Source organism: Schistocerca serialis, chromosome 2 (genome assembly GCF_023864345.2).
Source record: "Schistocerca serialis cubense isolate TAMUIC-IGC-003099 chromosome 2, iqSchSeri2.2, whole genome shotgun sequence".
Classification (NCBI taxonomy): domain Eukaryota; kingdom Metazoa; phylum Arthropoda; class Insecta; order Orthoptera; family Acrididae; genus Schistocerca; species Schistocerca serialis.
In genome coordinates, this window is record NC_064639.1 from 174,211,737 (window position 1) to 174,237,275 (window position 25,539).

The 25,539-nt window shown below is 40.3% G+C and overlaps 1 protein-coding gene across 1 annotated transcript in view; it reads right to left on the reverse strand.

Annotated features, from left to right (window-relative positions):
- The window catches only part of LOC126455831 (neutral ceramidase-like), a 205,711-nt gene extending 188,127 nt beyond the window's left edge, over positions 1–17,584 (reverse strand). The window contains exon 1 of the mRNA XM_050091593.1: positions 17,438–17,584. Within this exon, the coding sequence (XP_049947550.1) occupies positions 17,438–17,584 (147 nt within the window). The remainder of the gene's footprint in view (positions 1–17,437) is intronic.
- Positions 17,585–25,539: the final 7,955 nt, after the last annotated feature.

Genomic DNA, 25,539 nt, shown 5'->3' on the forward strand with positions numbered 1-25,539 from the left:
TTCGAACAATACCCAAGTATTACAGAGATGCTTCAGAAACTGAAATGGGAATCCCTGGACGATAAGCGACGTTCTTTTCGAGAAACGCTATTGAGAAAATTTAGAGAATCGGCATTTGCAGCTGACTGCCTAACGGTTCAACTGCCGCCAACATACATTGCGCTAAGGACCACGGAGATAAGATACGAGAAATTCCTGTTGATGGCGTTGCTGCACCGTATAAGCAAAGAAACGCGACTTCGACACGGATAAGCACCGACATGTAGACAAGAGATTACTGTAGAATTCGTGTGTTTCCGACGTCCGCGCAGTAAAAGCAGAAACGTGTACTGCGTCCAAACAGGACCAACGTGCTGTTATTCTTCCGTTGGCTGCCGGAGAATGAATAATGTTTGTAGGGAAGCATGTCTGTCGGAAACCACCTTTATGGAATGATGGTGCTACAGCTTCATGATGACGGGTAACCTCCCCCTTACTTATCGACCTTAATGACAGTGAAAAATTAAACTGCGTGTACCTAATTGAAATTTGGGAAAAGCAATCCTCACCGAAGTTAATCTGTCGGTAAAGAGGGAGGAAAGGGCTACATCTAAATGAAAGGAAAAATGCAAATGAAAATGGTGGAAATTAATTTTGAAAAACGGTAAAGTTAATGAAGAAAGTAAATGTGCGGTCATTACGTTAACAAATAACTGTCGTTAATTAGATATTTGAGATTAGGGGAAAATTATGGTCGCCAGTCCTATGGACAACTGCTATAATAACTGAAAAAGAAAGGTTAATGCACATATCATTAGCACTAAAAGCGTTGCAACTGAAGGTTGACAAGTGTTGTGTGAAAACTGAATGTTTGTCAGAAGTAATAAATTTCGCTACACTCTGACTTAATTTAGCAAAAGAATTAAGAAAACCGGAAAATTGAAAGTTAATTTAGTGACTGAAATTAATAGTGAATTTTGCTTCTGAAGCACGACGAAATTAAATAAAGTAAGGTTAGTCTTGGGCTACCTCAACAATCATCTCAAATGCTACTTGAATCTACGCAATTTAGAAACAAGAGATTTAACTATGAACTTGAATTAAATGATTTTGAACAATTAACAATAGTAAAATTTAGTAAGTACCAAGGCGAGCTGCAGTCACAGGTAAGCTAAAATATGGTAACAAAACTCGCTCTCTTAATTTGTGCTTGTGTAATCTAAATATTGTAGCCAGCTATGAATAACTGAACTTCGAAGTTAAAGCAGTGAAATGGAATGAATAATATTACTTTAATGGTGGCATTTGAATTTCAACGACACTCGAGTTCATTTCGGAAAAGGAAGGGACCCTGCTTGGTAATGCAATTGGGACAATGAGCAACAAAGGTTCATGCTAAGTTGCTGTATTTTAGTGATCCAAATGGAACAGTTTGAAAAGCTGAGGTCTGCCATACAGTTCTAAAACTATACGTGCTTTCAGTCTTCCTTGTTGGTTGACTGAAGGTTTGAAGTCGTCGATCGAGGAGGTGGCGACAATCACTTATTGTCGGCCGTAGCCGCTGCAGAAGCTGGTTGTTGGCGCGCCATCTTCTCGAGACGGTCACCAGGCGAAACGGTCTCTTGATGTGTCCCAACTAATTCTTCCCGTCCGCGACACCGTGCCAGAAACTATCATAGCAAGTCGAGCGCAATTACATGCTGCCAAACCCCGGAAGCGTGGCAACTCGCGGGAGCGTCACTCAACACACCTCTCCACCGGCCTACTCCAGCCAGACTCTGCTCTGCCCGCGCTCCACGCGGCAGATTTAACACTACTCCAGATCCTAAACACTTTGGTTCTCCACATGACCTATCGATGTAATCGTTCGATAGCATAGTTTTCCCTAGGCATGACCCAGCGTAAAAATACAAATAATATTTACAAAACAAAACCAATTATATCTCGACATAAATGCAAAAATATATATATACACAAAATGTAAAACAATTACAATATATAAAGACACAGAAATTTATCTTCAGGTAACAAAATAAGGAAAAATTTTATAGTAGAATAGATGCAAATAGGAGGATATGCATTTCCGGCGTTACAAACGCTCACGTCAGCTCAAGTAACAGACAGTCGAGCGACCGCCCTGTAGTCTGATATCTTCCCACGCTTTGAATGGTCGATGTTCCCTGTCGGACGAGGATGTGCAGCAGTCAGTAATGGTCATCTTCACGCAGCGGGACACAATACATTACTACAAGGGGATCTTGAAGCAGGTGCGTCGGCGGTATGATTGCATCAGTGCTCACAGTGATTTTGCCTGATTGAAATTCCGATTCTGTACTGTGCGGCCTTAGAACGGAAACTATTTTATACTTTGTCTGTGAAGAGTATCCCCACAGCAAGGCGCAAGATCCGGTTACGTTGGCTAATAAGCGTGAATATAGTTCCCGATCCATCCTCCGGGGACCTTTAAGTTTAGATAATGTGTCACCAGACGAGTAGAATATGCAGGGGCGCCATCATTCTGCAAGGAAACTCTTTTAATAAAGCTGAAAGCTCGCTTTCGCGGATGTCTCAAATTCGGGGCCGTATAAGAAGTTGCATTAACACAACAGACCCAAATAATCATTATCGTATTACATCACACACCTAGAGAAGTGTGTTTTAAATGTGTCTGCACAAAGGTACCTGGGTTTTCGTCGTAAGACCGATGAGAGCAGCGAGTGTTAATGATACCGTCAGCTGTGGATATGGCTTCATCAGTAAACAGCATTAATGCTATGAAAAGATGATTTGCAACTAGGAAAAAAAACATTCTAATCGTCTATCATCCTCTTCTTCTTGATGTCACTGAATACATTGTAAACCACCTCCACGTTGCCTCTAATTCCAATTGTTAGTCAGTAGAAATCGACAATAATGGGATGCTTTCGGTCAAATTGCATATTTTCTTCATCACCTGCTGAAATTAGTATGATATTGTTGAGAAGTAGCAGCAAGAACCTCATTGTACAACATGTGTCTGCTGTCTAGGCGACTACACTTTTGCCCGTTAAAACCGTGCTAGCGGTAGATATCTGCTGGTTAGTAGAAACGTCATCTAGCTGGCAGTAATTGTTTCTTTATGATGCCAGTGGGACGAAATTACAATGTGGAACTGACTCTGTAACAAAAATGCGTGTGGTCATGTGGTAGCGTTCTTGCTTCCCGCGCCCGCGTTCCCGGGTTCGATTCCCGGCGGGGTCAGGGATTTTCTCTGCCTCGTGATGACTGGGTGATGTGTGCTGTCCTTAGGTTAGTTAGGTTTAAGTAGTTCTAAGTTCTATGGGACTGATGCCCATAGATGTTAAGTCCCATAGTGCTCAGAGCCATTTGAACCATTTGAAAAACGTGTGTTTGCAGTCGCCGGACGAAGGAAAGGCTCCGTCTCATAGACAAAACATAAGAACGCTCACGTACTGTCTTTAGACAAAACATAGGAACGCTCACGTACTGTCTTTATTTATTTTCTCGCCAGTTTTGCGCTCATTTTATGCATGGCCCTTGGCAGGCGCAACCTCCCCACACATTCAGTAAGGCCTTACTGATGTAATGTTGTTGTTGTTGTTGTGGTCTTCAGTCCTGAGACTGGTTTGATGCAGCTCTCCATGCTACTCTATCCTGTGCAAGTTTCTTCATCCCCAGTACCTACTGCAGCCTACATCCTTCTGAATCTGCTTAGTGTATTCATCTCTTGGTCTCCCTCTACGATTTTTACCCTCCACGCTGTCCTCCAGTACCAAATTGGTGATCCCTTGATGCCTCAGAACATGTCCTACCAACCAATCCCTTCTTCTAGTCAAGTTGTGCCACAAACTCCTCTTCTCCCCAATTCTGTGCAATACCTCCTCATTAGTTATGTGATCTACCCATCTAATCTTCAGCATTCTTCTGTAGCACCACATTTCGAAAGCTTCTATTCTCTTCTTGTCTAAACTATTATCGTCCATGCTTCACTTCCATACATGGCTACACTCCATACAAATACTTTCAGAAACGACTTCCTGACACTTAAATCTATACTCGATGTTAACAAATATCTCTTCTTCAGAAACGCTTTCCGTGCCATTGCCAGTCTACATTTTATATGCTCTCTACTTCGACCATCATCAGTTATTTTGCTTCCCAAATAGCAAAACTCCTTTACTACTTTAAGTGTCTCATTTCATAATTTAATTCCCTCAGCATCACCCGACTTAATTCGACTACATTCCATTATCCTCGTTTTGATTTTGTTGATGTTCATCTTATACCCTCCTTTCAAGATACTGTCCAATCCGTTCAACTGCTCTTCCAAGTCCTTTGCTGTCTCTAACAGAATTAGAATGTCATCGGCAAACCTCTCTCCATGGATTTTAATACCTACTCCGAACTTTTCTTTTGTTTCCTTCACTGCTTGCTCAATATAAAGATTGAATAAGATCGGGGAGAGGCTTCAACCCTGTCTCACTCCCTTCCCAACCACTGCTTCCCTTTCATGCCCCTCGACTCTTATAACTGCCATCTGGTTTCTGTACAAATTGTAAATAGCCTTTCGCTCCCTGTATTTTACCCCTGCCACCTTTAGAATTTGAAAGAGAGTATTTCAGTCAACATTATCAAACGCTTTCTCTAAGTCTACAAATGCTAGAAATGTAGGTTTGCCTGTCCTTTATCTAGCTTCTAAGATAAGTCCACCGTTCATAGTAAACAAACATATTGAGAAGTAAATTGGACAATTAGATTTATCAGCTTACGCCATTTCTGAAATTCCAGCATAAGGAAGATGTAAAAATGAAATAAGGTACAATTAAAGCGTACAGACGTTTGCAGTATTCTTAAGAAAATTAACAGTCACTTTATAAAGGCGAATGTCCTTAGTAAACAATATATAAAGAGCTAATTGACAGAGGTGGTATCCCATACTCAGCAATATCTTCTAAATGTCCAACACTTCATAGTCGAGCATGGGACACGAAAACAAGGTGTGATTTACATCAGGTTTCTATTCATAATCGTACAACCCGGACAGTTGTGTATTTTGATTCGATGTAGACGTAGAGGGAGACAAGTGTAGTTGAACGGAGTGGAATTTTGGTAGAAATCGTTGACTGATGCAGACGTGTCCTCGTAAACCACGGCTATGCACTAATTCGACTTTTTAACACCGCATAATAACCGCCATGCGTTTGTTGATACACGTTCCACTTCTCTTGCCACAAATGTTTTCCGTGGCTCTTGCCCTCACGTAGGTAGTCTCTATAGAGTAATTTAAGATCGAGGTTAGCGCCTATTGATGCAGCTTGCTTTGTTAATATATTAATTTCCTCATTATATCGGATGCCACAGTGGCAATGCACCCACAACAAATGGATTGTCTACCCCTCAATTTATAGGGAACATATTCAGATTCAACGTTTTGGTTCCAGTGAGGCGGCGTTGGAGACAACACGGTATCGAATATAGACTCCTGATGAAAGCTAGCCAACGTGTGCTAGTAATAAGGATCCCTCAGTAAATGCATCTAGGAAATCACATGTTCTTTTGGCAGTGGTGGGGCATGTGGATGGTGGTAATGTGCCGCCGAAACTAGTCATGTGATAGGATAGAGACATTCTCAAGATACAGTTGTGGTGGTACTTTTTCTCATATATATCATCAGCTAAAGTCCACCGAACATAGAATAAGATGGACATCCATAAACCGATTAAGCCCACGCGGTTTGAGGCGTCATGTTACGGACTGTGCGGCCCCTCCCGCCGGAGGTTCGGGTCCCTCCTCGGGCATGGGTATGTGTGTCGTTCTTAGAGTAAGTTAGTTTAAGTAGTGTGTAAGCCTAGGGACCGATGACCTAAGCAGTTGGGTCTCTCACGAATTCACAAACATTTGAACATTTTTTGAAACCGATTAAAAAGTACAAGATCAGACATTTCACTTTAATGGACAAGCACAGAGTAATGAATAAAATCAATATCAGGACAGCAGTTAACTTGATGATTTAAAAGTTCCATCGAGTTCTTGAGAGGATGGGTGAAAGGATATGATGTATCTTCAACACGAGAAGGATGATTTAAGAATGGGACCGTTGGAGGAGCGAGCGTATCGATAGGTTCTTTTAACCAGGAAGTGGTAGCAGGAAGAGAGGAAACCATCCAGCTTTTCTAAAAACCATCGTTTTATATCAAATGTCGTAGTGGTTGCCTTATTAAGCGGAGAGCAAAATTTAATAAAATCATTCTACTCTGTTTTTTTTTCAGGAATTTATTAATATGAATATTTACTTTTCACCCTCTTTTTAGCATTGGTTAAAGTCTGGTATGCTTCCTGTTCTCATAAGGCACGTCATATATTGTCGGATGTCCCGGAACTGTGCCTTTATATTTGTCTCAGTTGGGTTCCGCCATTTTCGACTTACTATTAGCGTAAAATATTTCTGTCGTATAAATATATTGTTGTGGAGCTCTTTAGGGAGATGATATGATCCTAATGTATCTGTTTCAGCATGGCAATCAGAAAGGGGTGCAAAGCATTACAGCTATTGGAGAAAATACAGTAGCAGAAGCTCCGTTATTGACTATCAGTGGGCTATTCTTTTCAGTAACATTCATCAAAACCCTGCCCTTTCTGTTTGTCATGTCTCCTCCTAATCCTACATCATGGGACTTCAAGTATCCACCTACTATAAATGGAGGTCGAGGCTGGTTTATTAAGTACATACAGTCATCTTCTACGATACTGCACTGTGGAGCTTTATATATCGAAATGAGCAGATTGTATGTGTGCAGCAACTAATTTGATGTAGTTGTCCTTACGTTGATCGAGCACGGCTGATGAGGCAACGAACTTTTTACCGTTATAGTAACGCCATTCTTCCCATCATGACCGTCCTTCCACATTATGAAAAACTTTTGTAGGAACAGTTTCCTGTAGCTTGAATATTGTTCCGCATAACTGGACAACATGAGGATAACTAATGAATAATCCTTTTCCAAGCTTTCCCTGTTCGAGTTGGCTGATCTAGGGTTCATAATTTAGGCAGAAAGAGAATGAAACGTGCCTGTTGCGAAGTGCCGGAAATCGGTACCGTTCATAACAATGTTTTGTCGCGTATTATGAACGATAATCCCTATTACATTTTTTGCCTTATCGATTATTTCAGCGAGAACTGGAGCCTGTCGTTGATTTTTTACTTGTGGATTTGCTAACCTGTGAGCAATAGGCTAATAGGGACTCTGTCTTATCGGTATGACTGTATGTTGCGTGGGGCGAAGCAGGGTGTGGGACTGAGGAGACTCACGTCCATTACTGCGTAGCTTCGTGAGCGATGTTCGTCTGTTGAGGCACATCCACAACTGAGTTTCGTCCCTATCTCCGTGCTGTTGAACGAGCATGCCTGTTGCTGGCATCGTCGGGAAAAGCTGTGTTTTGAAAATGTGGGGTGCTCAAATTTGGCAGAGCAGCAAGGACCGGCGCATTGACAGCGGCGTAGATTGGCACACGAGGAAAGTTCAGCTCATCCCCGAAATCAGACTTATTGAACGTAGCTAGCTGCTGGGCTCATCACCATCACACTCAAAGCAGGACCGGTCAGTGGATGGGTGTTGCACCCAACAGTGGGCATATACAGGGTGTTTCAGAAGTGATGGTCAATAATTCACACATGGAAAGTACAGACCAAAAGTAGCTAAGTATCTCCGATAAATAAGGTACACAAATAAAGCGCTGTCGAGATACAACATATTTTCTGTTGCAGTTCGTCAGTGCATAGAAACACATGGCATCTCTCAGTGTTAAAGTAGGTGCTCGAAATGTCATCCATGCTTCTGATGCGACATTAAACTCTTCTCTGAAATGGGTTGCGAATCTTCTAAGGCAGTCCTAGGGAATTCTGTAAATGCTGGAAGGCTGCTTAGATCAGCGAACGTAATTCCTCAAGAAACTTGGCGTCGGTAGCGTAGACCAAGCTTTTGACATGACCACACACACAAAAATCCATGGGATTTAAATCGGAAGACCTTGGAGACCATGGCACAGGCCCTCTTCTACCTATCCAATGTTGACCATATGTCCGAGTTAAATGAAATTATGCTGGAGCACCGTCAAGCATGAACCACATGCTCGGGCGTTGGTTCAGTGGGACATCATCATGTACATCTGAAAGTCCAGACCGCAGAAACCGCATTTACTGGTGTCCTGTTAGTCTCTGTGGCAGGAAGTGTGGTCCAATAATGCGGTCTCCGAGCAGTCCTGCCCAGACGTTCGATGAATAACGCTTCTGATGACGTGTCACCCGTGTAGTAGGTTGGTTGGTTGGTTTGTGGGGTTAAAGGGACCAGACTGCTACGGTCATCGGTCATCACCCGTGTAGCATTAGCATTGACGCCGTCCCAAATGTGGGAGTTATGGTAGTTAAAAATAACGCAACGCGTAAATCCAGTCTCATCCGTGAACGGAATACTGCTTACAAACAAGGGATTCAAGGAGCTCTATTTTTGCAACCACTGGCAAAAATTCTCTCTAGGAGGCAAGTCTGTGTTGTTGAGGGCTTGTACTCGCTGGAGATGATATGCACATACTTGCCGATGCAAAATGCACCACACGCTGTTATGACTCAAAACAAGCTCTTGGATATCAATCCTCCTTGTTCAAGTACTCAAACGTTCGTGTACAACGCGTAATACCCTTTCTTCAGCATCGAGTGTTTTGGATTTGTGTCGACATTCTCGTACGTGGTGTGCGAAACTCCCTGTTTCACCAAGGCGCTGATGTACCCGGCTAAATGTACGCTTGTCGGGCTGCCTGAGGACAGCTGTGCTGCCTCAAGGGTACTGCCATTCGCTTCGCCATACATGAAGCGCATATCAGCGAACTCTTCATTGGTGTAACCTCTGTCCACTGCGCCTTCACTTTCGTAATTGATTATGAGGCTGGTGCAGCCCAGTGCACGGAGGAGTAAAGAGAAGTAGTTGTGCATGCGGAGACAAGCGTATAGTCGATCCCAAACCTTGAAGATACCAACGTAAATGCCGCCGTATCCAGGGACGTTTACAGTTGGCTCCCAACTTGAATTAATGCGATACAATAGTTGATTTGCGAACCCATGTCTATTGGAGCTTTTTAGCTACTTTTGGCCTGTATTTTCCATGTGTGAATTATTGACCATTACTTCTGAAATGCGCTATATATGCCCACTGTGGGGGACACACATACATTCATACATCGGTCCTGCCTTGAATACCATACGTGGTGACGAGCTCAGGAACTAGCTACATTCAATAACATTGATTTCAGGGATGCGCTGAATATTCCGCCCTGTATAGCAGTAGGGGAGGCCCAGAATCCACAAGAATGAGTCGCACTACCTTTCTCGCATCTCATGTGGAACCAACATTGTTTACTGATGTGGCGATAATAAGGCAGTTAAAGTGCCTTTTTAATAAACGTTTTTGAACAGTGATCAAAAATTTTAAAAAATTTTGCTTTCAAAAATTCAGTCTTGATCACACCACGTATGCTTCAAGAACATAGGTGACCGGATTCGGTCATATCACATGACCATCATCAGACCTGTAAATTAATTTAGAAAGTAATAGAAACCTTACTAGACTGACAATAAAATACGACAAAATGCTTATAAGGATAAAATACAATAAGACTTGTTATACCCATGGCAATATTCGAAGATGGTAGCTGGAGCACACCTCTCAGCTACTGTGATGTCAACTGGTGCCAGCAAGTTGTAACATCCACGAGATAAATTTTAGCTACAGTGCGACGAGAGGAAATTATGCCTCTAACAATTATACACATTATCTATTCAACATACGAGAAAACAGTGAAAGCGATAATAAATATTAATTATTTATGTAATATTTTATGATGTAATTGGACATATCGATGTGTATTATACAAAGACAATGATAATTGTAAATTCCTTTTATGATCTGCGGTTGTCTTCCTTGTTTTTACCTTTTGTTGGTTGGCTTTTGTAGGTTGCGGACGCGTATCAAACTGCGATCTGTTAAGAAATTGTAATTATTTGTTAATTATTACTTGAGAATAGAGTTCATTATTATTATAAATATGAGTGAATAATTATTTGTAACTTGAATTCCTCTCTCAGTAAGCATTATCTGTGTTAATTATTTCTTTCCGCTGCAAGGAGCGCAGCCATTGATGATAGCGATTTGTAACGCGTTTTTTGTCTGTGTTTTCTTTAAAAAAAATCGCATGTTTGCTTGATGAAGTCTAAATAGTGCACAATACGAAAGTAAAGTTTAATAAGCATTTCAAGTACTTATCCTGTTTGCTCTAACAATAGAAAGTCTCTATCAATTGTCTGCCGCCATCTTAACAATTAACTCAGCGGCAAATTCAAATTACGCAACTCTGCAGACATAAATGCCGAACGTAATACAAATGTGTAAAAATAAATGTGCACCGGTGGTCCCGAACTCATTTTAATGAAAATAATTCGAATCAGGTTGGTTCTTTAAAGACAGTGCTCTTAGCACGATCGTTATAACAACTTTTCTAGCTGATGTATGGAGCCGAAATTAATTACGCACGAGTTGCGAAGAATATTGTTTCAGGTAACATACGTCAGTGTTGTGCGTGACTGATATTCGGTGGTTTTAATGATCATTTTGCTGAAGATAACTGTTTCCATCATAATCAATAGTTGTACAGAATCTGTTGTATGAACTGTGATTTAGTGACACTTACACAACTTACAGACAACACTTTAACACAACGTTAACTTGGAGTTCTTTAGCAACTTGACCAAATCTTTAGCCGAAAGAAAAATTATTTAGTAATTACTCATTATAATAAAATAAGATTACCATTTTCATTTACAAATTAGTTAAATACCACAAAGTGACGGGCATACGCTTAAATACGAAGATGCTCCGCCTGCCTCTTCTCCCTCTACCTCACTTCAACCAATGAGTGTGAAACGGGTTCACATAATCGTCAAAATGTAAAACAACAAAGTACAATAATAACATAAAAATAGTTATGTATAAAATTATCTCTTTACAACCATGGAACTACTTAAATATTGTATAAAATATCAATTAAAAGCTTTAAAAATAACTGTACAGATGATGTGTGCACTCTATGGGCTAAGGTGGTACTACCACAATGGTTTCAAAGTCAATGATGGTGTGAAGGTCTTTGGCATTGTGGCATCATATCGATATGTGAGTTGTGACCTGACTGCAGGTATACACCTATGCTAGATTCAGTCTGTCTGTCTTATATTAACATTATTTTGCACCGGAGATATGTGTAATAATGGAATGATCAGCTGCAGAGTGGTATGATATTACATATATTTTTTTAAAAAAATGTCATAAAATTGATTTATTAAAAATGGAGTTATATTTCGTAATATTTCTAGTTGCAAGTTGAAGATTGTGATATAAATATTTATATACTGTTCTAAGGTACATTTCTGAATGGATAGAAATGGGTCCTATGATTTTCTGAGAAAAGAGTACATACGTGTTCATAGAATTTCGTCAAAGAGATCATAAAAATGTTTTTCAAGAAAATCCAACTGTTCATTGAGAAGCACTGACGGTTCATCTCTATAATGGGCATATATCTCGATCTCCTCCAAAATATTTAATAATAAGCCTTTATTAGCGTAATGAAGGACTTGCAAATTCTGTTGTACTGTCCCTTCAGCATGCTTATTAAAAGTTATGTGATGGCTGAAGACTGATTTTGTTCGTTCGGTACCTTATGTATGTTCTTTGTATCGTGTAGTAAAGCTCCGGCCTGTTTGGCCAATGTATATTTTCCTACAATCACCACATTGGATCTTGTAAAACCCCTGATCTAAGAAATCTATCGTTATCATTACCTACAGTATGTCTTAATTTATTTTGCAAAGTATTGTTAGTTTCAAATGCTACTGTTATTTCAAAGTTCTTAAATAAATTACTGATCCTATCTGATATGTTACCCATGTACGTCATTTTTGTGTATTTGTGAGCTCCTATTAGTGGTGTACTTTGTGGTTGTAGAATTTTATTAAACATAATGTCAACTTGACGTGTATCAAAAGAATTGGTCTTCGCAATCTGTTTTAGAATAGTTGTATCTTTTTTAATCTCATTTTCTTCAAGGGTTAATTTTAGCATCCGGAGGATCATTGACTTAAAAATGACCTAACATTAACAATAACATCAGTAGTTGTAGGTTTTCAGTATGTGGCAAAGCTATGTTTGCCTTCGTTATTGGATATAACGAGATCAAGGTAGTTAATACGTTTTTGATTTTCATGTTCAACTGTAAATTGTAGTTTTGGATGTACAGAGCCCAATTTTGTAGTAAACCTACTGATTTCATCTTTTGGACCATTATAAAGTATTAAAGTATCATCTGTGTACCGTATATAATACATAATTTTGTTTGCAATGTCTGGATAATTTAAAAAAATTATTTCAATGTAGTGCTGCGCCAGCTAAAGAATTACCTATCGCTAAGCCATCTTTTTGATAGTAGATTTTAGTATTATAGGAGAAATAATTGCAATTAAGGGTACATTCAAGTAATTCTATAAATTCAATTATTTTGTCATTAGTCATAACCTTATGTTGTAATAAATTATCTATAATTATATTGATTATCTCACTCATAGGTATATTTGTGTATAGATTTTTTAATTTCCAATGAGGCAAAATTAGCATTAGCCGGAATCTCTATATTATGGATTTGTCGAGCTAGTTCATAGCTATTTTTTATGGTAAACTTATCTTCATATATGTAAAATGCTTTCAAGATTTCATTAAGTTTCATATTCAATTTATATGATGGACAACTCTGGGTCGTACCGAATTCTCTTCTTTGTGCAACTTGATCTGGGACCTTAATTTTGGTAGTTGGGGATACATTATCTTTATAGAATTTTTTTCCCCAGAGGTCAATAGATGGTTATTGTTTTCTACTAATTTTTTATCTTCATCTCGAACTTAGGGATGGGATCTTTAGTTATTTGCGAGATTTCATTTTCGCTAAAAAACGAAAGTGTTTTAAAAATATAATTTTCTTCTTTAATGAGAACAAGTGTATTCCTTTTATCGGCTTACACCAGAATAGCATTTGCAACAAGCGATATATTGTTATTATTTCTAAGTATTTTATTTTCGGTTTCTCCTCGTAATTTATTCTTCTCTTTGATAACAGATCTTTGGTTTTTAGGGCTATCTTGCATGCGTCAGATTTATTTATCTTTAATATTTTACTCGTAGCTATGACATCAGCAATTATATGCTTAACATTATTATTATTTAATGGCGGTATTAAATTATATTTCACGCCTTTGTCTAATAGAGATATTTCGGATGTCATAAACTGTATGTCTGTAAGATTTATTTTCCTTTGAAAAAATTGATGCACATCGTTAATTTTTTCTGAAGGCTGATTTTGTTGTTGGCTCATGAGAGAGTCAATTTTTCTTTGGTGTCCCTTAACAATTTTTTTACGTAAACAATCGATATTCTCGTCAGTGCTCCCCAAAAACGTGGAAAAAATTAAAGGCGAAAGTTCATTACTTAACAACAAATATAAATTGTACATTTCGACATTTAAAAGACCTTTCTCCTTAAAAGCTTCTCTAATTTCGGACCAGTTGATATCAGAGCAGCTGAGAAGAGTGCTCCACCTACCATCTTCGAAGGTTGCCATTGGTATAACAAGTCTTATTGTATTTTATCCTCATAAGCATTTTGTCATATTTTATTGTCAATCTAGTAAGGTTTCTATTACTTTCTAAATTAAATTACAGGTCTGATGATGGTCATGTGATATGACCGAAACCGGTCACCTATGTTCTTGAAGCATATTTGGTGTGATCAAGACTGAATTTGTGAAAGAAAAATTTTTAATTAACGTGCTGCCTGACAGTTGGCACATAAGGGTCTACCGGACGTCTAGTCCGATGGATAGACACAGTTTCCTTTACAGTCTGAGAGGTGAAGATTAACAAGCAGGTCTTCAGTTCGACACTTCCCTCTTTATCATATCCCTTCGTAAACCTCCGAACACCTATAGCAGAGAAGACAGGTTGCATGACTTCCGGATCTCCGCCTGTTCAAGATCTGTATCTGTTTTTCTTATGACGAAACAAAGAAAGAAGGAAAGTAAGCTCCTATATTTTTGGACTTTAATACTTCACTGTTGACCAAGAAATTGGCCTTGTCTGGCGTTTTCAATTCGGTCTTCGCTTTGTTTTTTTCAGCAAAAGAGATTTTCATTATAGCATTCTTGAGGTTTGGTAAGAAAAAATGCAAGGGTTGCCCTACAGCCGTACGGCAGGGTGCAGACGGCCTCTTTCTTTATCTAGACTTGCCATATAAACAACGTACGGCCCACTATCAGTACGTTTGCGCAAGTTTCTAGACTGCTGAGCAGCTACAGATCCCGCGGCTGGAGTGTTGATAATGTTTTGTTTCTTGACAGCGGAACCAGAAGTTTCTGTTAGAGGGGGATCAGCTACATTTGAAACATCAGAAGCAAGTGAGACATGTCACCTTTTGCAGTGAAAGTTTTTGAATTCCTGAAGTGAATAGCAGCCCTACTCTCGCTTATTTTTCACATTGGATAAGCTGGAGAAATCCTATTCTGACGACTCCATTTTCTCTTATTCTGCAAGGATTTGAGATTCACCTCAAACGACGGCTAACGAGTAACTGATAGCGTCCATCGTGTTGTCCAGTGTAGATACTGGACGAGCTGTAAAGGGAACTGCATCCTCATGTAGCCATTGGGCAGCTGGCTGTTCTGGATATTGTCCAGCGGGGCCTTCGAAATCGTCATCTGCTTCAGAAAACACTATAAATGGCAGGGTTTGACGTCACCTATAGGAATGTCAGATGTTAAAGTTTTTGGCGTACAACCCTACGAAGCGTAAAACCAGTACTCAGATTCTATAAGGAAAGCTCCGGAGTCAGACGCAAGACGTTGGTTCGTTGGATATCGTGTGAGGAATGGGCTAGTTGAGTTTCTCATGGGGATGCTCTCTAAATCTGTTGTGATATGTGGTGAGAAACTTTCCTGTCACAAGAAAATTTATTGTATTCGATCTGAGAACACGTTCAAAAATTCCGCGGCATACCGATGTTAAGGATAAGGGTCAGCTGTTTGTGAGAGATTGTTCTTTTACTCTTCTTACACACTTTTTCCAGTCGCTTGGCACTTAACTCTGGGCGAGTGGTTCGCGAAAACTGAAGCTGAGTAACCCACAGTACTCTCTGCAAAACCGAAGGGGATTACGTCTCGACAATGCGATTTATTTTTTCTGTTCTTTCAGTTGCTTCTCAACGTCAGGGATGCCTATTGCTATGTCCTCTTTACGGGAGTTTGTGGGGCGGTCAAGCGATGATTGTCCGTACAATCCCACTGTGTGAATGATCTCTTAAACGTGAAATTTAAAACTTTAGCTTCCGATTTCCTTTCTTCTGTTGCCGCATCAGCCTGGTCGACGAGTGACGTGGTAGAGGCGTCTGACCCACTTAGTGATTTTAGGTACGAGCAAAACTTTTTCGGATTCCCGGCAATATTCTTTGCTGAGGTATGACAACTGAAGTTCTATGCTTCGCGCATTGGTCTTAATACTAACTTTCGCCAGTCAATATCTGCGTGTTCTTCTTTGAACCAGAATTGCAAAAATATCTACTCCCTCAGAGTTTTCATAATAATTAAACCAGGATGGGTCCTTTCCATCCTTATTCCTCTTACTTGGTACATACGTCTCCAGAGCGTTGTTTACAGTCACGTAAAACATCGCCCATAATTCCTCTATGTGCGTATATCAGAACTAAATGATATCCATTCACTGTCGAAGAAGGATGCTAAAAAGTGCTTGTTTGCTCTTTCCAGCAGAAATACTCTCCTAGACTTCTTCATGGGTTTATTAACTTTAGTAACCATCGAAATCATGAAGACATCATTGTCACTAATCCCTGTCCCTGTACTGAAACGGTCGATAAGGTCAGGTCTGCATGTAGCTAAAAGGTTTAAAATATTTCCATTGTGTATGGGTTGTCGAAATACCTGCTCACGACAGTGTTCTCAAAACGTGTTTAGAACTTTTTGCCTGGACTGTCTGTCTGTACGACCTGAAACGAATCCCAGTTTATACTCTGTAAGTTAAAGTAGCCTCGAACTAATAGTGGATGATGGAGGTATTAACGTGTAACTTTCTTTATACGATTCTGCAACTTACACGGCGGAATCGGATGACCTGTAAAAACAACCGTTGATTCAAGTGAGTTCACCTAGGCCAGCTACTAATGTCCAGGTAACTTCACAGTTAGACACATTTTCACACGGGCCGGCCGAAGTGGCCGAGCGGTTCTAGGCGCTTCAGTCTGGAAGCGCGCGACCGCTACGGTCGCCTCGGGCATGGATGTGTGTGATGTCCTTAGGTTAGTTAGGTTTAAGTAGTTCTAAGTTCTAGGGGGCTGATGACCTCAAATGTTAAGTCCCATAGTGCTCAGAGCCATTTTCTGAACATTTTCACACTCAATAGAAACAATATTTTTGTCGACTGCAATGAATGCTCCCCCTCGACAGACAACTGGCCTAGAATGGTGTTCCTGGTATTTCTCCCATATCTCGTTAAATATTTCGGAGCCTTTTACTTCAGTGACTGTATACACGGACAATGCACGCTGAGGCAATGGTTTACGGACAACAATATTCCCAGAATCGACTGGCCTGCACAGTGTCGTGACCTAAATGCAGTGGAACGCCTTTGCTATGAGTTGGAGCTTTGACTTCGCTACAAACCCTAGCATCCAACAACAGTACCTTCTCTTGATGAAGAATGAGCTACCATTTCTTCACAGACATTCAGGCACCTCACTGGAAGCGTCCCCAGCAGAGTTCAAGCCATCGTACAGGGAAGGACAGACACGACTCATTTCTTCTTTTTCCTGCCCTTATACAGAGTCTTTATGGATTGAGCGTGAATTTGGCAGCGTTAGTGGTATAGTGGGCCCGGGTGCCCTCCCTATCACCTCCCCAGGAAATAATATATCCCATCTGCGTGCATCTAGTGTTATCCCATATGGAAGTGTGAGAACGCTTTGTAAATGCTTGCGATTCGGGTTACTGAGGTCGGGCGTATGTATCACCTAGGTACTCACCTAATCAGATGTAGGAAACGAACTGAAAACCATATCCACGGACGCTGGCACACTAGTCCTTGTCGTTAAACCGCCATGCGGATTCGATGTGAAGATATCGCCCTCGTCGAATGCTGACAGCGGCGTGCTACCGGGCGCAATTTGCAGGCTTGTTGGACGCAACCCATAATAATTTCCATTACTAATATGTCGATACGTTTGATCAAATAGCGTTCCTCATGGATGGCCTCAGTATTTTTCAGGCCGTTGAGGAAAGTGATGCAGCGGTAACGGGATTTACTCACGTCTCTGCGGAGTCCGTTGCCGATCATAGCGGCGTCGACGCTGGTGAAGACCAACTTGCTGCCGTTGTCGTCCTGGAAGACGTAGGCTCTGGAGAACTGGCGGAGGTGCAGACCGGTGCCCCACTGACCCAGCTTCGCGTAGCCCATCTGAAATAAAAGCTATCAGCTTCATAACTGAAAACACAACAAGCCACCAAAAAAATCTGATATAAAAATTAAAAAAAAGTAGCATCCTGTATTCGTGAACAGGGGAAGTGTCTGTGTCGATGGAATAAGTATTTGACATCCTGCCGCAAACTGCATGTCTACCACAGTGAAATACGGATATTTACAAAAATGTATACGTAAAATAAAGGAAAGTTTTGTGTAACGAAACTGAGTACATTGTTCGCCATCATGCTGAGTATTATGCACTGAGGCCACAAAACTCATGGGGTACCTCCTACTATGGTGTCGCATCTCCTTCTGCACCACGTAGTGCAGCAATTCGACGTGGCATGGCCTCAACAAGTTGGAAGTTCCCTGCAGAAATATTGATCCCTGTTGTCTCTATAATCATCCATAACTGCAAAAGTGTTGCCGGTACAGAATTTTGTGGGCAAAGTGACTTCTCGATTACGTCCCATAAAGTTCAGTGGGATTAATGTTGGACTATATGAGTAACCAAATCATTCGCTCGAATGGTCCAGTTGGGTCTGCGCCACACTCGATCACTAATATGAGCTTGTATCAGCTGAAATCGGGACTGATCTGATAAGGCCACGGTTTTCTAGTCGTCTGGGGTCCTAGAGATGTGGTCACGAGCCCAGGAGAGGTGCTGCAGGCAACGTCATGTCGTGCTGTTAGCAAAGGCACTCCCGTCGATCGTCTGCTGCCGCAGGCCATTAACGCCACATTTCGCTGTATTGTTCTAATGGATAAGTTCGTATTACGTCCCATATTGTTTTCTGCAGTTATTTCATGCAGTATTGCTAATCTGTTAGCACTGACAACTCTAGCCAAACGCCATTGCTTTCGGTCCTTAAGTGTGAAATGCATGAAATTTGATATTCTCGATATTGTGGATCTCGGAACATTATATTCCCTAACGATTCCTGAAATTGAATGTCCCATGCGTCTTGCTCCAACTATCGTTCTGCATTCAAAGTCTGTTACGTCCAATCGTACCGCCATAATCACGTCGGAAACCTTTTCATGTGAACCATCTGAGTACAAAAGACAGCTCCACCAATGCACTGCCATTTTTTACCTTGTATACACAACACAGCTGCCATCTGTATATGAGGATATCACTTTCCCATTACTTTTCTCACCTCAGTGTACGTTACTCGCTGACCAAATCTGTGCACTCGGAGAAGAAGCGGGTCGAGAAGCTGAATTTCGACGGACATGTTAGCATCTGTCTATCGACACTAATACACGTCTGCACAAAATTTGCATTGCCAGCTGATTTAGAGTTTCCAACAGTTTTTTGAATGCCACCCATCCGTGCCTTTCACCACCGCTCAGTAAGTCGTGAAAGTGACTATCAGTAATAATCTTCTTTATTTTCGGACTCATGAACACACCCTGTTTGACTTTCGCATAACCCAACTATAAAAGCTTGTTGCATTGGTACAGAAAAGTACCTGCCTACTATTTGCCTAGTACTTTTTCGAGATTCTTGATGAGTTCCAGCTTCATATCAAGCAGTGGCATGACAAATTCACCACGCTCTACCAACGAAGTTCTAAATACAGCTTCATTTTCTGACTACGTGATATCTTTCATCGGCCCTTTATTCGTTACGCAGAGATGCTTTCTACCTCTGCTGTCCAACTTGGAGATAAAACAAGAGTATATGCCTTTCCACGAGCATTGTGATCACTTTCAAACGATCAGTTATACGCTAGTTGCACTACGACAGCGTACGTTTTCAAGACGCGGTGACACGTCTTCATGCGTCTCTTTCATGTAGCAGAAAAATCCTCCGATATAGACGCATTGTTGTTGTTGTTGTGGTCTTCGGTCCAGAGACTGGTTTGATGCAGCTCTCCATGCTACTCTATCCTGTGCAAGCTTCTTCATCTCCCAGTTACTACTGCAACCTACATCCTTCTCTGTTTAGTGTATTCATCTCTTGGTCTCTCTCTATAATTTTTACGCTCCACGCTTCTCTCCAATACTAAACTGGTGATCCCTTGATGTTTCAGAATATGCCTTACTAACCGATCCTTTCTTCTAGTCAAGTTGTACCACAAACTCCTCTTCTCTCCAATTCTATTCAATGCCTCCTCATTAGTTATGTGATCTACCCATCTAATCTTCAGCATTCTTCTGTAACACCACATATCGAAAGCTTCTGTTCTCTTCTTGTCTAAACTATTTATCGTCCACGTTTCACTTCCATACAAGGCTACACTCCTTACAAATACTTTCAGAAACGACTTCCAGACACTTAAATCTATACTGGACGTTAACAAATTTCTCTTCTTCAAAAACGCTTTCCTTGCCACTGCCAGTCTACATTTTATATCCTTATTACTTCTACCATCATCAGTTATTTTGCTCCCCAAATAGCAAAACTAATTTACTACTTTAAGCGTTTTCATAACGTTATACTGCTGTTTCCATATTTTTCTGACATAAATCTATGAACAGTCACCATGTTACAACGCTACATTCATTCCAGAGAATTCAGTACAAATAAGACTGTAGTTGATGGCAGTTAAATATTTATATGTATACAAAAACTGTATGAAAATTGTGGTTTCACTGCGGTTCCAACAATGCTAATTTATGTCTCTGCATTAAAATAATCATAACGGTTACCCAATTTCCGACAAACCCCGACGTGACAAAACAAAACGGATTTGAAATCGGCACAAAAATTAAAAGTAATATGAGGTACAACATCTCATGGAATGTATCCGGATATCCCTAGTAATCCAGAATTTATCACGTAGTGACTGGAGAGGCGGATCCGCCAGCATAAACGACTGCGGGGAGTATTGTGTTGTTAACAGAGAAGCAGTAAAGGCTGAATGCGCCGGTCGGAACGGTTGAATACCTTCGCACGTGGACAAGTCATTCGATGTCATGTGTGCTACAAATCCATCAGAGGCATTTCAGCCCTTCCAAAGCTGCCCAAATCGATTGTTGGTGACGAGACTCTGATGTGAAAACGCGAAGGAATAAACGCAGCTAAACCAAGACCAGAAGGAACTAGTGAGCTGACGAACAGGAACCTCCGAACATTCCAGAAGGTGATTGTAACAAATTGCATGAAATCTGCGGAAAGGATCACTCTTGTGTTCCAAAATTCCACTATCATTCCATCTAGCACAATGACTGTGTTAGAGAGCCCAAAAACCACCTGTTTCTGTAGTCAGTGGTGAGCGATGATTGAGGAGATGTAAAGAGAAACGCTACTGGATACTAGATGACGGAAGACAAATGTTTTGGAGTGATGAATCACGGTTTATATGGTGGCAATCCGATAGCACTGTATTGGTCTGGCGAATACCTGGAGAACGTTACTGGCAATCATGCGTCATGCCATCTGTGAATTACTGTGGATGTGGTGTTACGGTATGGCGGTGTATTTTGTGGTTAGGTTGCGGTCCGTATATTGCGCTTCAGAAAACACTGAATGCTGAAGGATATGATTATTTGTATGAGCATGGCTCGCGGGGGTCCTACACGATATTAGGCACGTGTAACAGTTTCTTCGGCTTTTCAGTGTATATATATAAATTACACTTTTGTTAAAATATAAAAAAATGATTCATTAAATATGCATATTAAAACAGTAAAAATTTAAATAAGCAATAGCTGTACCTACAAAATTTTTATCCATGTCATTTTTACGTTTTTAAATGTTATTTTGAAAATAAAACAGGGTGACATCAAATAATCACAAAAAAGTTTTCTCCTACTTCCAGTTCTGCAGACTTTCTGACTGCATCTTTTAAATTTACTTAATCAGCTGATACTGCTGAAATTTCTTCTGCTAATTTTACGCCATTTACGAGGGTAGACTGAAACGTTATTGGAATCATCACGAGAGGTCAGCGCTAGCGCAACGAGTTGTTCACGTGATATTCATTGGACTGTTGCCCGTAAACTCGTGAAACGTCAGTGCTCTTGGAAGAGAGCTGTGAAGGTGACGTGGCTCCGGTTTTGTTCCCGCGTGGTGATTTGCGAAGATGGAAAAAGTCGAGATTCAAGTAGTGATTAAGTACTTCGTAAAGACAGGTATGAAAGCAAAGGACATTCATGCCGATTTCCAGAATACACTGGGGGACTCTGCTCCTTCATATTCAACTGCTGCCAGGTGGACAAATGAATTTGAATTAGGTCGGGAGAGTTTAGATGACGATCCGCGCAGTGGTTGGCCACGATGTGTTACTAATCCAGAAATCATTGCAAAAGTCCACAAAATGGTCATGGTGGATCGCCGATTGAAAGTGCATGAAATTGCTCACACTTGCCAGATGTCATCTGAAGGGGTACATCACATATCAACTGAAGAATTAGAAATGAAAAAAATATCTGCAAGATAGGTGCCGCGACTCTTAGACGCTAGATAAAAAACGCATGAGAATAGACGTATCGGAACAATGTTTGGCCCATTTTAGGAGAAACGAACAAGATTTTTTGCTCTGGTTTGTGACCTGAGATGAAACTTGGATGCACTGCTATACAACAGTCAAAGCAGTGGAAACATGCTGAAGGCAAAGATATTTCCTTCGGCGGGAAAGTTCATGGCATCAGTTCTGGGATGCGAAGGGGATTCTGTTTGTAGATTATCTCCCCAATGGGCAAACAATTACTGAAGAATACTATGCTAACCTCCGGGACAAATTGCAACAAAAGATACACGGAAAAAGGCCAGGTTAAGCAAGGAAGATAGTCATCTTCCATTAAGACAGTGCGCGCCCGCACACATGTTTCGTAGCCATGGCAAAATGACGCGAACTAAGGTATGAATTGTTGCCACACCCACCTTTTTCACCTGATATGGCTCCGTCAGACTTCCATCTCTTCCGAAATATGGAAATTTTTCTTGGTGGATGAAGATCCACTTCAAACGAAGAATTATTGGAGAATACTATGCTAACCTCCAGGACAAATTGCAACAAAAGATACACGGAAAACGGCCAGGTTTAGCAAGGAAGAGAGCCATCTTCCATTAAGACAGTGCGCGCCCGTACACATGTGTCGTAGCCATGGCAAAATTACGCGAATTAAGGCATGAATTGTTGCCACACCCACCTTTTTCACCTGATATGGCTCCGTCAGACTTCCATCTCTTCCCAAAACGGAAATTTTTCCACTTCAAACGAAGAATAGATAACCGAAGTTGACAACTTTTTTGGAGGCCTGGAGGAAACTTATTTTCGAGATGGAATAGACACTGGAACATCATTGGACGAAGGATATTAATCTACAAGGAAACTTTACTCAAAAGTAAAAAAGGTTTCAGTGACATAAGTACTTTTCTTTATTCCGTTCCGAGAACTTTTCAAACCACTGTCGTATGTCAATAGAATCACTATCAGTGAAAGTACACTGCAGATGCTTAAAGTGTGCTAGTAGCACTTCTTTGGATGCGGTATTTAAATCCTACATATTATATAAGAAAGGAAAATAGTTACTATGATTACTAAGTTGTTCAGATCTGTCATCTAGTGCATTTAGCGCTTGATCGTTTGTAAAACAATTTTAAAAAGTGTTTCATATTATTATTTTGAATCTCTGATGGGTTCATCTCGTGCTTCGTATAACATCCCTTTAATTCTTACAGCGAATTCTTATGTGAATGGTGCAAGGCTGCCGTTCTCGCTGCCTCGTGCCACGTAACAATTGGCCACACAACCGCGACAATGGCGTCTCGGAGCGAGCGGAGAAACTTCGCCGCCGCAGAGAGCGACGAAAATTAAACGAACGCTCTCGATCGCGCAGCAACAGCGAGTGATGTCATAATGATAATGATTTTAGGTAACCCACGCGACAGAAACAACTCACATGACTACAACTTACATTTTATGTTTGTACGCGGTAATACTACTCTATTACTGAATAATTATAACATCAATATTTTTCTGACATTTACAGCCAAAATGGTACCCCAAAATTTTGGCTCCTCGGACAAATTTAAGGGATGCCCGCTTCTACAGCGGGCCCTGGATCGGATAATGTATCTCTAGCTCCTTTATCAGAGTAATTGGATAGTTTTTTTAAATTTTATATTAATTGAATAAATGTTATCTCCAAGTAATTCTTATTCTGTGTACAAACACATCTGCGTTTGAGCAAAATGTGCTAGCAACGCTCACTTTACAGAACTCAAGTCACCAATAGATAAACCGCTTGCTGCAGAAAGACATCATGTCCACATTTCCTATTTTTACAGTAGAGACGAAAAACTGAATAAAACTGGTTTAATGCAATTTATCTCATAATATGTACTTCTGGTTTTTTGATGTAGGTATTCTTGCGTGTTATATACAAGTAAAAGTCAAGAATGACATAGGGGGGAAAGACGGGGACGACTTTGTTGGCTTTCAACATATTCTCTTGTAACTTATCCGATATCTGTACCCATCTGCAACGTCCTCAGGGGGAAGATTACACTGTGCAACAATGAATATGTAAATCGAATGAAAATAGCAAATTCCTTTCAATTATGATGTGCTGATTTCGTATATCACAAAGACAATTCAAAATTAGCTCCAGAGTTTAATGTTACACTGTTTTATTACGGTGAGATAATTATATACGGATTTTTATGTTAAGTTTAAACTCAAATATTATAATGGTCAGTCAAAGTCATAATAACTAGTAACAATGGATTACGTTATTGTCCCTGCTCTTAGTTTCATGAACTATTTTGGATATAAACAATCTGGTTCCAATTTTAATGATTTTTTTGTCTCCCTTCTCTTCAACTTCAGTGGCTTTATTAATGTATATAATAATTTTTGCACATTTGTTTCCAGATTAACTACCAGTTGTTCATGTTGACTGCTATTGAAGTGAACAAAAATACCACGAGTTTGTGTTAACAGCACCGACACATTTTGATATGTGTGTGGTGAAGTGACATTTGCTTCACAAAGACAGAAAATAACTCCATTTATTAAAACAGCGTACAGTTGTTATTTTGGGTGCAAAATAGGCGATCAGGATAAACTCTGGGCTCCAAATGTGATATGCAACACTTGTGCCAGCAACCACATTAATTGGATGCATGGGAAAGGACGTTCAATGCCCTTTGCAGCGCCCATGGTCTGGCGTGAGCCAACTAATCATGTCAGTGACTGCTACTTTTGTATGGTTCCTCCTATCAAGAAGGGAATATCTAAGAAGAAGAAGCGGACAGTGATCTATCCTAACATTTCATCTGACATAAGTTCAGTTTTACATGGGGAAGACGGCCAATACCTGAACCACCAACAGAGTACGAGATTACTTCTGATGGGGATTCTGAATGTCCTGAATCATGTTCATTACAAGATCCAGAGTTTCTTCCAAATATATCATCAACTGATGATCCACAAAAATTGTCTCAAAATTAGTTAAGTGATCTCTTTAGAGATTTTTAGCTCCCTAAAGCTAAGGCTGAGATTTTAGCGTCAAGACTGGAGCAACGCAATTTTCTGGAAAGCAATGTAAATGTTTCAATCTACTGCAGAAGAGAGCAACAATTCACTCCTTTTTTTAACATGCAAGATAGTGATGTGGCATGTGTAGACATAATTGGTCTAATGAAGGCTATCAGTAATTACAACCCTTATGAGTGGAGACCCTTTATTGATTTGTCAAAGTTGACCTTAAAAGCAGTGCGTTTACATATTGGTAATGAGCTTCCTTCAGTTCTAGTTGGGGAAAGTGTGCATATAAAAGAGTCATACAAAAACATGAAAATTTTACTAGAAGCCATCAAGTGTAATGACTCTCAATGGCAAGCTTGTGTTGACTTGAAAGTGGTTGTACTGCTATTTGGTGTGCAGTTAGGGTATACTAAATATTGCTTCTTTCTCTGTGAATGGGTTAGCCAAGTTGTGCGTCTTATTATTGTAAACATGAATGGCCCACCAGAAAATTTCTTCAAACAG